At 46.0% G+C, this 15,328-nt stretch overlaps 1 protein-coding gene across 2 annotated transcripts in view; it reads right to left on the bottom strand.

Annotated features, from left to right (window-relative positions):
- The window catches only part of FAM171A1 (family with sequence similarity 171 member A1), a 131,246-nt gene that overhangs the window by 38,430 nt on the left and 77,488 nt on the right, over positions 1-15,328 (bottom strand). For both annotated transcript variants that reach the window (XM_038530017.1, XM_038530018.1), the window contains exon 3: positions 10,427-10,519. In XM_038530017.1, the coding sequence (XP_038385945.1) occupies positions 10,427-10,519 (93 nt within the window). The remainder of the gene's footprint in view (positions 1-10,426; positions 10,520-15,328) is intronic.

Raw genomic sequence — 15,328 nt, 5'->3', positions numbered from 1 at the left:
TATTCTATTTATTTATTTGAGCAAGAGAAAGCATGAGCAGTGGGGAGGAGCAGAGGGAGCAGGAGAAGCAGACACAGGGCTTGATCTTAGTACCCTGGGATCATGACCTGAGCCTCTTAACCGACTGAGCCACCCAGACGTCCCTCCAGCAGGGATTTTACTGTGCCTTGTTTTATGTTATTTGGAAATGTGCATCTCCCTAATCTGAGGCACTATGGGAAGAGAACACGGAGCAGGGGAATCACTTAGTTCTACATTTAAATCTTTTTTTTTTACAATCTTCTTTTTGAGTGACTTTGGCTTCAGATCTTTAAAACAGGTAGGAATCACACCTGTCTCATAATGTGGTTGCTGTGATACTAGCTCAGAGCACACATGTCTGATGCCTAGCAGTGCCTCCCGGGACATCATAGGTGCAGGGTAAACATTAATTTCCCATCTCCTCTCCCCTTTTAGATGGAAGCAGGTGTTCTGTAGAACACATCGTACCGTGTCCTATACACGTCTGGTGCTCCACAATATTTACAGAACTACATGTAAAAATGAGCTGTACTGGGCAGCTCACTAGGTCCAAAGAGTGATCTGTCTTAATTCTGACTGGGTCAGGATTCCTCAATCTTGGCGCTATTGAACATCTCAGGCCAGGTAATTCTTTGTTGGGGGAGGGGAGCTGTCTGTGTACCGCGGCATGTCTGGCAACATCCTTGGCTTCCATCGGCCAGATGCCAGTAGCAGCTCCCAAGTTGTGGCCGCCAGAGTAGTCACCAGACATTGCCCAATATCCCTGGGGAACAAAAGTTGCCCCAGACTGGGAACCACTGCACAAGACACACTGAGCATCCTCACCATGATCCAGACACCTACAGAGTCTCCTCCGCAAGGGGCACTGGGCATGTGAAGAATACAGGGACCAAGGCTCCACAAACCCGGGGGCACAGGGGTTAGGGAAGGCATCATGGGAATGGCTTAGTTACCACAGTGCTTGGAGGGCCAAAACCGCAGATCTATGCGGAAAAGCCCAGAGGGAGCTTCAGGAGAGAGCCCGGTGGGTGGCATCCGCGACCCCCGCTGGAGGCAGGGCAGGGGTCAGCGAGCCGGGAGGGCCCAGAGCCAGGCGCTGCAGGGATGGGCCCGAAAGGGTGGCTTTGGCTGTCACCCAGCTCTCACGGTGGGTGCAGGGGTGGGGGTGAAGGGGGGGGTTGAAGGGGTGAGAGGTGTGCCGGGAGGCTGTCATGGGAAACGAGGGGACAGCGGCCTCGGGATGGAGCCCGGAGGTGGCGGGCAGCAAGGGCGGGAAGAGGCCTGCGGGGCAGGGAGCTGATGAGCCAGGACGCCTGGGTCTGCGCAGCGCGGGGCCCTCCATCCCCACCCCCGACGACCAGGCCCCAGGCCCCGGGAGGGCCCTGCAGCGGCCCCTCGCGGCCACAAGTGCTCCGTGGGGGAAATTTCCAGAACGGCGTGAGTCAAAGGAAAACCGGGGCGTGCTAGCGGCGAGGGCGGACGCCTGCGGTTTGGGAGAGGATGGAAATGCGTGTGGAATTGCGTGGAATCTTTGGGAGGAAGGAGGGCTCCTAAGGGCTTCTGGAACGGCAGGCTGCCCTTTGGCGAGCTGAGGGAGCTGAGGGAGGCGTGCGGAGGCGATACGGGGTGAGAAGAGGGGCGCAAGGTGGAGGAGGGACCCCGGCAGGGCCCTCGCAAGGCCAGGGAGAAGCCGCCAAGCCATCCTCTCTGCTCGGTGAAAGGCCGCGAGGTCTTTGCTAAGAGGGACACGGAGGTGGGCGTGGCTTCGGGCGGGGCGGGGCTTCGGGCGTGGTGGGCGTGGCACGGGGCAAGATGGGCGGGGTTACAGCGGCGCCCTGGGGACCAGAAGGGAGTGGGCGCTGACAGTGGGGCATCTTCATGGTACTTTCTTCTTTCTTAATTTTTTAAAATTTAACTTCAATTTAGTTAACATATAGTGTATTATTAGTTTCAGGGGTAGAATTCAGTGATTCAGTCGCCGTACAACACCCAGTGGTCCTTACCTCAAGTGCCCTCCTTCATGCCCATCCCCCAGTTACCCCATTCCTCCAACCCCCTCCCCTGCAGCGACCCTCAGTTTGTTTCCTAGAGTTAAGAGTCTCTTATGGTTTGCCTCCCTCTTTGTTTTTATCTTATTTTATTTTTTCTTCCCTTCCCCTATGTTCATCTGTTTTGTTTCTTAAATTGCACATATGAGTGAAATCATATGGTATTTGTTTTCCTCTTATGGACTTATTTTACTTAGCATAATACCCTCTAGTTCTATCCACATCATTGCAAATGGCAAGATTTCATTCTTTTCAATGGCTAAGTAATATTCCAGTGTGTGTGTATGTCTGTGTGTGTGTGTGTGTGTGTGTGTGTGTGTGTATCACATGGTACCTTCTTATTTATGTCCTCACTTCCGGAGTCAACAAGATGCACCACTTCTGAGACCCATGAAGGTTTGTTGGACTCTCTGGGAGCTAGAGCTGCAGGCCAACTGCCAGTCTCGTCCCTAAATTCCAACAACCCCAGCATCACCACCTATACCTTATAATTAATAATCTTGAGACTTAAGTTGACCATGAAGGCCAGTTCCATTGGAAAAATGTGTGTATCATGCACCTGCTGTGTCTGAAAGGATTCTACATTATTCCACTTAGATGAGAGAATGGGTTTTGGGTGTGTATAATCAAAATTTAAATACCATATCTACAGAGAAGAAAACAAGTGGGCAATCTTTTGATTTTCCTAGGAAAACTCTCATTTTCCATGAGTTTATTCTATTTTACTTGGTTGAAAATATTTCAAAAGAAAAATGACCCCTGAAGCATGAAGCATCTAACTAATGAGAACAATGGGCTCCTTCCCCTCTTCATGCAGTGGCCTTCAGTCTTTGAAAGCTTTTACTTGAATGTCACATAAAACCGAACAATGGGGCGTTATCACCTAAGACTATGCATGTAAAGTGTGAAGCTTCATCACTGAACTGTCATCATACTACCTACCTTTCCTCAGGAGCGTTTGACACATTATAACATCTGAGCAACAGCTAAAATTCAAAGACTTATAGTACTTACATTTCTGATCAAGTAAGAATTGATTTTTCTCCTCTAAATCCACTAAAAAAATTATAAATTCACCTACACTTGACCAATCTGAGAACAAAAATTTAATATAGTCTTTATAAACTCAGTTTTATATTAATTTTATAGAACAGAACTGCAAAGACCAAAAATTATCTACATATGGCTTTCCTTCCACAGGTAAGAAAACATGAAACATCATGCAGTGTTATTACTGTCGTGTCTACAAGGAAAAGCACGAGTAGCGATTATTACACTCATGAATGAGGAAACGCTCAGTTGGTTAAGCATCAGACTCTTCATCTCAGCCCAGGTCTTGATCTCAGGTTTGTGAGTGAGTTTAAGCCTGGCATTGAGCTCCATGTTGGATGTGAAGCCTACTTAAAAAAAATGAGCAAAATTTTGTAATTTTAAAAAGCTGGAATGCAAATGAGATTTTAGGAAAGGAGCAATGGTTTTCAGTTTTTGGTTATATACATACAGGAGGGAGTGAGACTGAATAGATTAACTATAACAAAAACTGACTGAATGGGGTGCCTGTGTGGCTCAGTGACTGAACATATGCCTTTGGCTCAGGTCGTGATCCCGGGATCCTGGGATCGAGTCCCACATCGGGTTCCCCATAGGGAGTCTGCTTCTTTCCCTCTGCCTGTGTCTCTGCTTCTGTGTTTCTCATGAATAAATAAATAAAATCTTTAAAAAAAAAAACCTGAATGATTTATACCCCTATAATAGGACCATGCCTCTTGCCCCTTAGAAAGAGCTCTTCAAGTACTCTTATGGCACGTGTGTGTGTGTGTGTTTGAACTACATTTTTCTTAAAGCCACAACAAAGGAAATAATTGATCAGGGTGTGGGCAATCTATATAGAAAGTTGCAAAGTGCACTTGTTATTTACACTTTAAAATTTTTTATGTATTCAATCATTCAATGAATTGCTCATTGAACCTATCATAAGGGAGGCGTAGGGCCAGGCTGTGGAAGGTTTTAAGATGAAGAGGACATGCTTCTTACTTTCAGATTTTAAAATTTTAGTTGGGGAAATAAGGTATACTACCAAATATGGGAAAGGGCGTTATCATAAAAAGATACACAACCCCCAGCTGGAGGGTTGTTTTAATCCACTCTTGTGGTTACTGATAAGGTCATGAAGGGCAATGTGGGAGATAGGGATGTATCAGAATGCAAGGATGGGAGCCAGAGGGCATGGAGGCTGCAGGAGTGCCTGGTTCTGGGCTCAGGACAGCTCTGGGCAACATGGCAGGGGTCTGTAGATTTCACTCAAATGCACTGTCATCAACATGACTCCACTAATCCCCGATCTGCTTCTGTCTGACCTGCTACCAACTGGTCACACTTTCTCTTCTCTTCTAACCTGGGCTCGCAGGGTTCCTGGCATGATCACAGACCCTCTGCACCTCATAAGCACTCAGCTGAGATTCTTACTTCTGCGTTCTTAGCTCAATCCCAGTAAAAGGAGATAACTGATGGCTTCAGACTTTCCCTTCCAGCTGGGTCCCAGCCCCTGGCCACACTGTGAACTGGTTACCCCTGCATTGGGGGTTACATGATTGGGGGCAGCTGAGCTTGGAGGGCAAGGTACTCGCACGAATCGTACCTCTAGGGAAGATGTAGAAAAGACCTCTTGGAGGATGTGGCCTCAGCTGGCCTTGAAGTCCAAGGAGGGTGTGAAGACAGATTGGAAGGGACACCCCAGATGGAAAACAGAAAAGGAAATTCAATTAGGCTAGAACACAATACCTGGAAGAGAAGAATCCATAGAAGGGAGGCTAAGGCTAGACCACAAGGCTGGTATGTGCTCTGCAAGGAGACCAGATTTTATTCTAGGGCAAGGTAGGGTGGGAGGCACTGGAGGAGTGAAAGAACTGGAGCTCTCCTCCCAGGAGATGCCTCTGGCAGTTTAGTGTAAGGTGTACTGGAAAGGAGACACACGAGGTGGGAAGTCTGGTTAATCTTAGGCCCAGCCCCAATCCTAAGTCAAAGGCTAGATAGAAGTACACCAGTTGGGTGGCTAGTGCATGGTCCAAGTAGAGATTGACCAGGGCCTAGATCAGGGCGCAGGCTGTGGCAAGGCAAGTGGCTGATACATGAGCAGCAGAAACAATGCAGGTGTGTGCAAGCACAGGAGCATCACGTGAAATCATTCAGGGTATAAGGCCCACTGTAATAGTATTTGCCTTATGGGGTCTAAGAAGGTAAGATGGAGGTCACACACAGCTGGTACATGGGAAGAAGGTGACTGCATACAAAAGGCATATGACAGGAATTGGAGATCTTTTGAGAAGCCCCTCAGCATTTGGGGTTTTATTCCAAGTACAACAGGAAAACCACTGAAGAGTGGAAGCAAGGGGTCTTGATCGCTTTAACTGTGTGAAGACTAGATTATGGGTTGGTGAGGGTAGGAATGAGATGGCCAATTAAAAACCTACTGTAGCTCTCCAGGGGGAAAATGGTGCCTTGGATTCATATGGCGGTAACACAGATGGGCAGAAGCAGCTCAGCCAGGAAACCAGCTAGCTGTGAGGACAGATGAGTCAGGGATATTCCGAGGGTTTGGCCTGACCACTTAGGTATGTTCGAACCATCTACTGAGATGGAAAGTAAAACAGCCAGAGTTCCGGGTGCACACGTCAAGTCTGAGATGCCTAGTGGACAGCCAGGTGGAGGTGTCAAATAAGCAGCCAGCTCTGGGCCTCCATTACAGGGAGTCTGGGCTGGAGGTGAGACACTGAGAGTTTGTTATGTCTAGGGACCATTAAAGTATGGGCGCATGAGATCTTCCAGGGAGAGTACTGGAAAGGAGAATGTAGGCCCAGGATGGTCACTGGAGCATCCACAGAAGTGACTAAGAGGAGAAAGAAAATCAAGGCATGATGTTATGGAAGCGAAGAGAGAAAAGTCTCAAGAAAGAGTGACCAGTCATCTCTGTGGGATGCTGTGGGGACATCCAGGGAGATGCAGAGAGAAATGTCCTTGGGTTTGGCCACACAGGGCTTGTAAGAGACTCTGACAAAGCAATTGGTATGAAGTGATGAGGCAGGGCAGTGGTTAGCAGTGTGGTGAACAGGGAAAGATGGATATGCCAAGACACAGGGCAGTGGCTAATGCCAGGCATGGTTGTGGGAGCATTGTACAGAGGCGCACAACTTTAATATTTGTCCACTACAGAGTGGGAGAAAATGGTGGGGCGGGAGCGAGAAGGAACACTTATGGAATCCCTGCAGAAGAGACGAGACAGGATGCAGAGCCCAAACAGAAGGACCGATATGAACTTGAACAAGGACACTCCTTCCAGCGCAGGAGGGAGCAGTGGGCAGCTCTGTGGGTTTGCTGGTGGGCAGGCAAGTGATTTCAGTTTCTCGGTGAAGTCATGAGCTGAGAGTGCAGATGTGAATGTGAGTGTGCACAGAGGAAGCCAGGAGACAGAGAAGAGGGTGTGACAGTCATCACGGAGATTCAGGAAACAAATGACTGGGAAGTGAGTGGCCCCTGTCTTGCAGGACTGATGCCCATTTGAGGCCTGTGGGCATCAGTGTGCAACCAGTGGGGGCAACCAGTGTGCAACCAGATGAACCAGATGTGCAACCAGTGGGGGCAACTATGAGGGCAACTATGAGGTTCTGTCCAGTCATGTGTGGCTGTGCTGGGGTGGCCATAAGCGGCCCAGGTCAACAAGGGTCGGAAGTTATATAGTCAGGCCAAGATGGCAGAGGGAGAGGGGAGCAACACTGCTGGCATGTAGACTGGGGAGGGAGGCAATCCTGTGGGTGAGGACACAGTGCGTTAAGGCACTGGAGCCCTCAGTGGTGTGTGAGCTGCTGCTGCAGGGTAGAGGGGGAATGTGGTGGCTGAGCTCAGAGGTGGGGCATGTGCTGGAATAATGAGGCCTAAGGCATGACTGTAGATGTGTGTGACTGAGGTGGGGTGGAGAAGCACCCCAGGAGTGGAACAGCAGCTAGGGTATCGGGTGGGCATCATCCATCATCCACATGGATGTGGTGACCAAGCTGGGGTAGAGGGAAACACCCCGGGAATGAAACAGCAGCTGGGGTACCATGTGCATGTCATCTATATGGATGTGGATGACCAAGGTTGGGAGGATGGGAAGCACCCAGGAATGGAACAGGACCTGGCGTAGCAGGTGGGCATCACCCACACGGACATGGGTGATTGAGGTGGGGTGGAGGGGAAGCACCCTGGGTGGAATAGCAGCTCGGATACCAGGTGGGCATCATCCATATGTATGCTAACGTTCCCAGGAAACAATTATAAGAGCATCATGAACCTGAGAACTAGGAGCTAATGTCACCGTCCAGGAGGAAAGTTGACCAAGACACTGGTGGCGAGGGGTCTAGCCAGCCTCCAAGGAGCTGCGGTGATGGAAGGAGGAAAGAGGTAAGTAATGTAAGCTCAGCACCCACCTGAGAAGGCTGCAGGGAAGGCTGTGAACTCAGGGACATTTCAGACCAGGAAGGGGAGTGGTACTCCAAGAAGGGCTGCAAATATGCTGCAGCCATATTTGTGCCGAGGACACAGGGTGAGGGCTGGGGAAGGTGGGGTGGGGTGGGCTCTATGAGCCAATGTCCTTTTCTGGTCTGTATCCTCCAGCCTGGCTCCTCTCCATTTATAAAGGCCCACTGGCCGGTCCACACTGCCAGAAGCCCAGCTGCCTGGCTACTTGAGAACTTTCTACCAGACGGTATGCCAGTGGACCAACATCTCAGGGAAAGAATGGGCAGTTCAGAGAAAGCATAAGAAAACTAGAACAAAGAATGAGAACAGCTGGTAAGAGAGGAGATGAAGACCTACTCTGGGAAAAGGGTGGGGGATGGGCCACTTAAGAGGAAGTGCAGGTGATGAAAATTATGGTGCCTGGTGCCCTAAGAACACTGTGTAACATATGGTAGGTGGTCAGGTTTTAATTTTTATTTATTTTTTTAGGGTTAATTTTATTTATTTATTTGAGAGAGAGAGAGAGAGAGAGTGTGCAGGAGCATGAGCAGGGGGAGAGGCCGAGGGAGAGGGAGAAGCAAGCTCCCTACTGAGCAGGGAGCCCAATGAGAGACTGGATCCCAGGACCCCGAGATCATGACCTGAGCCGAAGGCAGATGTCTAACCGACTGAGCCACCCAGGCGCCCCATGGTCAGTTTTTTAAATTAAAAAATCAAAGCATTCAAGGCTACAAAAGAACACAATGGGTCTAAAGGCCTATCTACAAAGAAAATCCACAGCTTCTGTGACGTGTTGGTCGCACTCCCTGTTCAACTGCTTTGTGCCAGGCTCCTGCCACGTGGGCACACGGCACAGCAACGACAGCCCGGATCAGAATCAGCAGAGTCCCAACCAGGCTGGGTCTCAGTAGCTGGAAGGCTGCATGTGCTCCTATTCTCAGGAAATGCAAAGTAGGTGTCAAACTCCAAAGCTCAAGGAGTCTGGTCCAGGGGATTCCTAGTTTCCATTTGGTATTTGAAGAGCCGCACTCAGCTCTAAATTATACTCTGACGATCCTAACCTGTGCCATGATGTAACGGGTGAGCACAGCCTTGTTCATTACAACCATTCGACTCTTGCTATCATTTTCCACTGGGCTAAATTCTGATATAGACCCACATTCCTATAACAATCATTTTGGTCTTCATCAGGATTTAGTCCAGTCGAAATGAGAGCAAGGTGCTAAGGATGCTCCCATTTGTGACAACTTGGCTGAACCTGGAGGATATTACGCTAAGTGAAATAAGCCAGACAAAGACAAATACTGCATGATCTCACTTATACGTGGAATCTAAAGCAAAACAAAACAAAATGAATTCACAGTAAGAGAACCCACTGGTGGTTGGTTGCCAGAGGTGGGGGGTGGAGGACATGGGTGAATGGCCTCAAAAGGCACAAAATTCCAGTTACTAAGTCCTGGGGATGGAATGTACAACCTGGTGACTACAGTTAATACTATATCGTATATTTGAAAGTTGCTAGGTGGGCAGCCCTGGTGGTCCAGCGGTTTAGCGCCGCCTTCAGTCTAGGGCCTGATCCTGGAGACCAGGGATCAAGTCCCATGTCGGGCTTCCTGCTTGGAATCTGCTTCTCTCTCTGCCTGTGTCTCTGCCTCTCTCTCTCTCTGTCTCTTGTGAATAAATAACATAAATAAATAAATAAATAAATAAATAAATAAATAAATAAAATCTTTGAAAGCTGCTAGGAGAGTAGGTCTTAAAAGTTCTCATCACAAGAAGAAAAATTTGTAGCTACGTGGAGTGATGGATGTTAACAAGCCTTACTGTGGTGATCATTTTGCAATATACACATATCAAATCATATGTTGCATGCCTCAAAGGAATATCATGTTTTATGTTTTAATTAGAGTGAGTGTACGTTCACCTCTGCGTGTTCCCCATGGCCGCTCAATAAAAAAGGAATGAATGAGTTCACCGCATTTGCAAATGGCGTGTGAATGTGGTTAGGTAGAGAATGATTTGTATCAAATGGTATTAAAATGAAGTAAATAAAAAATTAATCTGAAGGAACATTTAAAGGCAGGAAACATCACTCTCTGGCCCATGATTTAGATGAAAGAAACTCATCTCGGCACAAATACATTTGACATAAGTGTTATTCTCAATTTAACCCCACTACTACCTCAGGGAAATCCCGAAGCTTTCTGTACTAGTGTCTCTGCAAGAGAAGCTAGAAGGTGCGAGGTCACATTTACACACCTCACTGCATGTCAGATGGGTTAAGAAAATGAGGGAAAAGAGAGAGAAAAAGACCACACTTGAAAGCTTGTGAACTTTCTTTTTTTTTTTTTTTAAGGGGGGATTTTGTTTTATTGTGTTAAAAAACATAAACCATTAAATTTATCACCTTAATCATTTTTAAATGTACAGTACAGTCGTATTACATACATTATATTGTGCAACAAATCTCTAGAGCCTGTTTGTTGTGCAAAAAACCGGCACTCTACCCCCTTGAATACTTATGAGCCTTTGCTCACAAGGCTCCGGTCGGGTCCTGGGCTTGGAACCTACAAGGTGAATATTCTCAACTCTGGAGAAGAGAGAGATGCATTATGGACAGAGTGGCGGGGTCCCTTCTATTCTCTCACACAGTTAAAGGCTGGCCCTAAACAAACAAGATCGCAGCCAGCAGATAATTTAATAAAAAATCAGGTGCGTTTGTGCACTCACATGGATGGCACATACTGTGTCCAGCTCTGGATAAATTCATTGCCATCACCATCTGACAAGAAGCTGTCTCTCATGAGATCTTAGTAGTTGGCCCAAAAGTTATTGTCACTTCTCTTTTTCAATATGCAACATACCTTGGAATCCTGAGACTATTTGGACAACATCTTCATAAACCATTAGAGTAGCAGATCGTTCTGGAAGCAGGCCCAGGCTCAGTGAAGAAAATACTGCAAAAACAAAAACAGACATAAGGGAATTCTGACATTTAAATCAAGACATCCACTCTAATTTTGGGGGTACTCTGACTTCTTTGTATTGTCTGATTTCAAGTCAATCCACAATATTGATTTTTAGTACTGTGATATGATGAGATATATATTATCTGGTGTCCGGCCCTGGTTCCTGACACAGAGCTCCTAAATCCCTTATTATTTCCTGGGTGGTAGGAGGATCTTTTGCTCTAATGAGGTGATGCTGGGTGGGCTCCTGGATGGGGGTGGGGGGCTCGTCACCAGAAAGCTGTAACTAGAAGCTTGGAACTTTCAGCCTCACCCTTCCACCTCCAGGGAGGCAAGAGAGGGTTTGAGATTAAACTCATAATCTATTATGCCTACATGATGAAACCTGCATGAAAATTCCAAAAGTATAGGGTTTGCGGAGTCTTCCAGATTGGTGAGTGCATCTATGTGCCAGGAGGGTGGCATAACCTCAACTCCATAGAGACAGAAGCTGCCACATTCAGGACTCTTCCAGACTCATCTGTGTACCTCTTTATCTGGCTGTTCATCTGTATCCTTTACCATATCCCTTATAATAAGTTGGCAAATGTAAATGAATGTTTCCCTGAGTTCTGTGAGCCATGATAGCAAATATCGAACGTGAGAAGGAATTACGAGCACTCCTGACTTATAGCCAGTTGCCAGAAGCCCAGGGGACATGCTGGAAGATGTGTGTGAAGTAGGGGGTCGGTCTTGTGGGACTGAGCCCTTAGCCTGTGGCATTTGCACTAACTCTGGGTAATGTTAGACTTGAACTGAACTGTAGGACACCCAGGTGGTATCCAGAGAGTTGGAGAATTGGTCGGTTTGAGAAAGAACTCCATTCATTTGGTGTCAGAAGTGTTGTGAGTGGAGAGAAAGTTAACATATTTTTTCATTTAAGTCTGAATAGCAAGACTTTCAAAATGCCACAAGAGTACTGCAATCTCTCATATAACAACTGCTTCCGCTACAATAGTCAATGAGTTTTTATTTTCTAGAACTTCTTAGTAAAGTATGCGAGTCTCTTCACATTAGGAATCTATTACACTACACATTATACGAATGTAAAATATATAAAGTTAGATGTTAACATTAAAAAAAGACTTTAAAAATATGTGCTTAGGTTAACATATGCCACCTGATAGAAGAACATGCCCCCGTATTCTGGAAACTTATATGATAACAGCACTCGTGCTATTTTTAAAATTCTTCTTAAGTATCTAGACTTCCAACTAAAAAATTCAAAAAGCCTACATGTTTCTGGATGGAATATGAATCTAAGAGAAAACAAATGGAAAAATAATACTCACTAAGGTCACTGAACCCTTAGTAACATGTCAGACATTATTCTAAGTAATACATAAATAAATTTTGGTAATTTATTTAAAGCTCACAACTCTATGGGGTGCCTGGGTAGTGCAGTTGGTTAAGTCTCCAACTCCTGGTTTTGGATCAGGTCATGATTTCAGGGTCATGCAATTGAGCCCCCACTTGGGCTCCATGCTCAGCATGGAGTCTGCTTGAGAGTCTCTCTCCCTCTCCCTCTCCGTCCCTCCCCTGGCTTGCGCATGTGCCTACACACACACACTGTCTGTCTCTCTCAAATAAGTGAATCTTAAAAAAAAAAAAAAACAACCCAGCTCTATGAAATCGATATTATTAACTTGTCTATTTGACAGGTGAGGAAACAGGCTTATAGATAAGGAATTAACTTTTCTAAGATGCCACAGCTGGTAAATACTGGAGTCCGGACTTAGCTCTGGAGTCTGTCTTCAACTGCTATGCTGCCCAGATTCAAGTTCAGAGATGCCCTGCACTTTATCCAGTTCAAGTTTAAAGATGAGGAAAGCAAGGTCTAGAGAAGTATAAAGTGACTTTCTGGGAAAATATCAGGGACCAGAAATATCAACCACTAAGAATATCCATTACTTAGCACTACTGGCTCTTAATAGTGCCAGGAGGGGACCAGTGAGTTGGCCTTGGACATGACCTCTCTTTTCATATCCCCTCCACAGTCAAATTATTGAGCTGCCATTATACAAGGCCCAGTGCTTGATGCATGGGACAGATTAATGCTAGACGCAATCTGTGACTGCGAGGTTCTCCATTTGAAGGGGTCTAGGGCACACAATAAGTGAAAGGTGGTCATTGCCATGAGGAACCCAAGAATGTACCTTGGTGCTACAGAAATAATCTGGTGGTTCCTCAAAATATCACACACAGAGTTACCATATGGTCCAGCAATTCCACTTCTAGGGATAGACCCAAGAGAAGTGAGAATGTAAGTTCACACAATAACTTACATGTCAATATCCATGGCAGCATGAATCATATTAGCCAAAAAGTGTAAACAACCCAATATCTACCAACCAATGAGCAGATAAACAAAATGGGGTCCATCGATAAAATGAACATCATTCATCCATAAAAAGGAAAAACATACTGATTTAAGCTATAACATGGTTGGACCGTGAAAATGCTATTCGAGGCGAACAATGCCAGACACAAAAGGTTACATATTATAGAATTCCATTTATCTGCAATGTTCAGAATGGGCCAACCACAGAGACAGAAAGGAGATCAGTGGTTGCCAGGGCCTGGGGGCAGTGGGCAACAGTGGGTCATTGCTAATGGGTATGGGTTTTTTTTTTGGGGGGGTACAGAAAATACTCTGAGATTAGTCAGTGGTGATGGTTGTATAATCTTGTGAAATGCACACTTTAAAATGGTGAATTTGATGGTACATGAATTATCATCTAAAATACAAAAACAAAACAAAAGAAGAAATCAGAAAAAAAAGAATTCATCTTGACGGTTGAAAGTTGGGAGAAAAGCCCATATCAGGTTGGGGGAGGGAGGATTGGGGAATGCGTGTGAACCAGGAGCCCTAACTTGGAAAAATCCTTCATAACCACTTTAAAGGTACATTTAGCCTTCCTTAGCAATGACCCCTTCACCCAATGGTACTGGGTACCTAATGGCCCAGAAGAAAGGGTCATTGTAGTGATGCTGCCTGTCTGGACACCCTGCCCCATCAGAGAGCTCACACACATCCTGAGTGGCACTTCCGGGGCCTTGAGAAGCCCTGTGCTGACTGGCGTGGGGACTCTGAGCTCTGAAGCCACCTGTGATCAGTCTCTCGAGATGTGTGTGACCATCACAGGGTGTTCTGTAAGCATTTCTAACCTAAAACATTTGGTACTTCTATAAATAAGGTGTCTGCTCTAGGAAACTGTCTCAAACCTTATTTCCAGGAGAGAAGAGTGACTTCTTTTAATGATTGAGTTGTGTGGCAGCAGAGGCAGCCCTGGCTCTTCCTGGAGCAGGAGGGAAGGGACTGCCCACCTCAAATGGGACAGGATGCCTCAAGATCAGATGCTGATCATAGAGCTGATGCTGACTGATGTCTGGAGGTTCCTGTCATACCACGCAGATAGGCAGATGTTTGTGTTTTGGTAAGCAGAGAGAAAGGAATGTCTAACTCTACCTGGGAGAGTCAGGAAGCAGAAAACAGGCTGAAGACGTAAGACGAGCTCGAGAGCATGGGTAAAGGAATAACAGTGCGGACAAAATGTCAGATACATAAAGAGAATAAGAAATTGTCCAGGCGTCTAGACCGTAAGATATGTAAGGGAGAAGTGGCTAGGGGATAAGTGTCTAGTTCATCCTCAGGACACTGAAGCCCTTTAGGCAGACATGTAGTGTGTGTGTGTGTGTTTATAAAATATATATAATACTTATATATTTTATATACATATAAAATATATAATAAACTTATATTTTTAATATATAATATACAATGTACTTATATATTTTATATATAATATATATTTTTTTAAGATTATTTATTTGAGGAAGAGAGAGTAGAACAAAAGCAGAGGGAGAGCCCCCAACCCCCAATGTGGGGCTTGATCCCACGCCCCTGAGATCATGACCTGAGCTGAAGGCAGATGCTTAACCGACTGAGCCATATATAATACATGTTGTGTGTCTGCCTATATATACATATATATATATATGTTATATATGTATTTTAAGACAGGATTGCTGACTTGATATAGGTGGTTGAAGGGGCAGATGGATCAGGTCTGAAGCTCCTGCAACAGGCCTGGTAGAGAGACAACTATAGAGATGGGGATAATGAAGATGTTGACTTACAGTCTTTTGTGGATGGATGGCATTTTGTATAACTGAGTTTGTTTTACCTGTTCGCCAAGTGTAAGGGGTACTTTCCCTAAGGGTGCTAGAATTCCCCCTCTCCAATCTACATCTCCTTCCTTGAAAGGGTAAAACCAACACACTCTCCAGGAATGACTGTCAAGGATTTGAAATCCATTCCAAAGTCTCTGAAGAATGCACATGCAAATGAAACCATGTGTGCACGCGTAGTGAAGAAAGCATTTTCTAGTTTTGAATTTTTGCCACGTTTTAGGAGAGCCTCCCAACTTTTCTCTACTCCTTGCCCACTTGTCAGCAGTACCAACAGTATTATCCTGACTTCCAAAGGCATGCATGGAAATAAGCGTTTACTCTGCCTTTTGCAATAGACAAGACCAAGGTTTGGTCAACCTGTTCTGTCAGATTCTAGTTAAGAGTATCTTTATGATGGGGGCACCTGGGTGGCTTAGTCGGCTAAGTGTCTGCCTTCAGCTCAGGTCATGATCCCGGGGTTCTCGGATTGAGCCCCACATTGGGCTCCCTGCTCAGTGGGCAGTCGGCTTCCCCCTCTCCCTCTGCTGCTCCCCCTGCTTGTGCTCTCTCTCTCCATCAAATAGA

The sequence above is a fragment of the Canis lupus genome, chromosome 2 (genome assembly GCF_011100685.1).
Source record: "Canis lupus familiaris isolate Mischka breed German Shepherd chromosome 2, alternate assembly UU_Cfam_GSD_1.0, whole genome shotgun sequence".
NCBI lineage: Eukaryota > Metazoa > Chordata > Mammalia > Carnivora > Canidae > Canis > Canis lupus.
The sequence above is the reverse complement of the archived record's forward strand: the minus strand, read 5'-3'. Positions and strand labels throughout refer to the sequence as shown.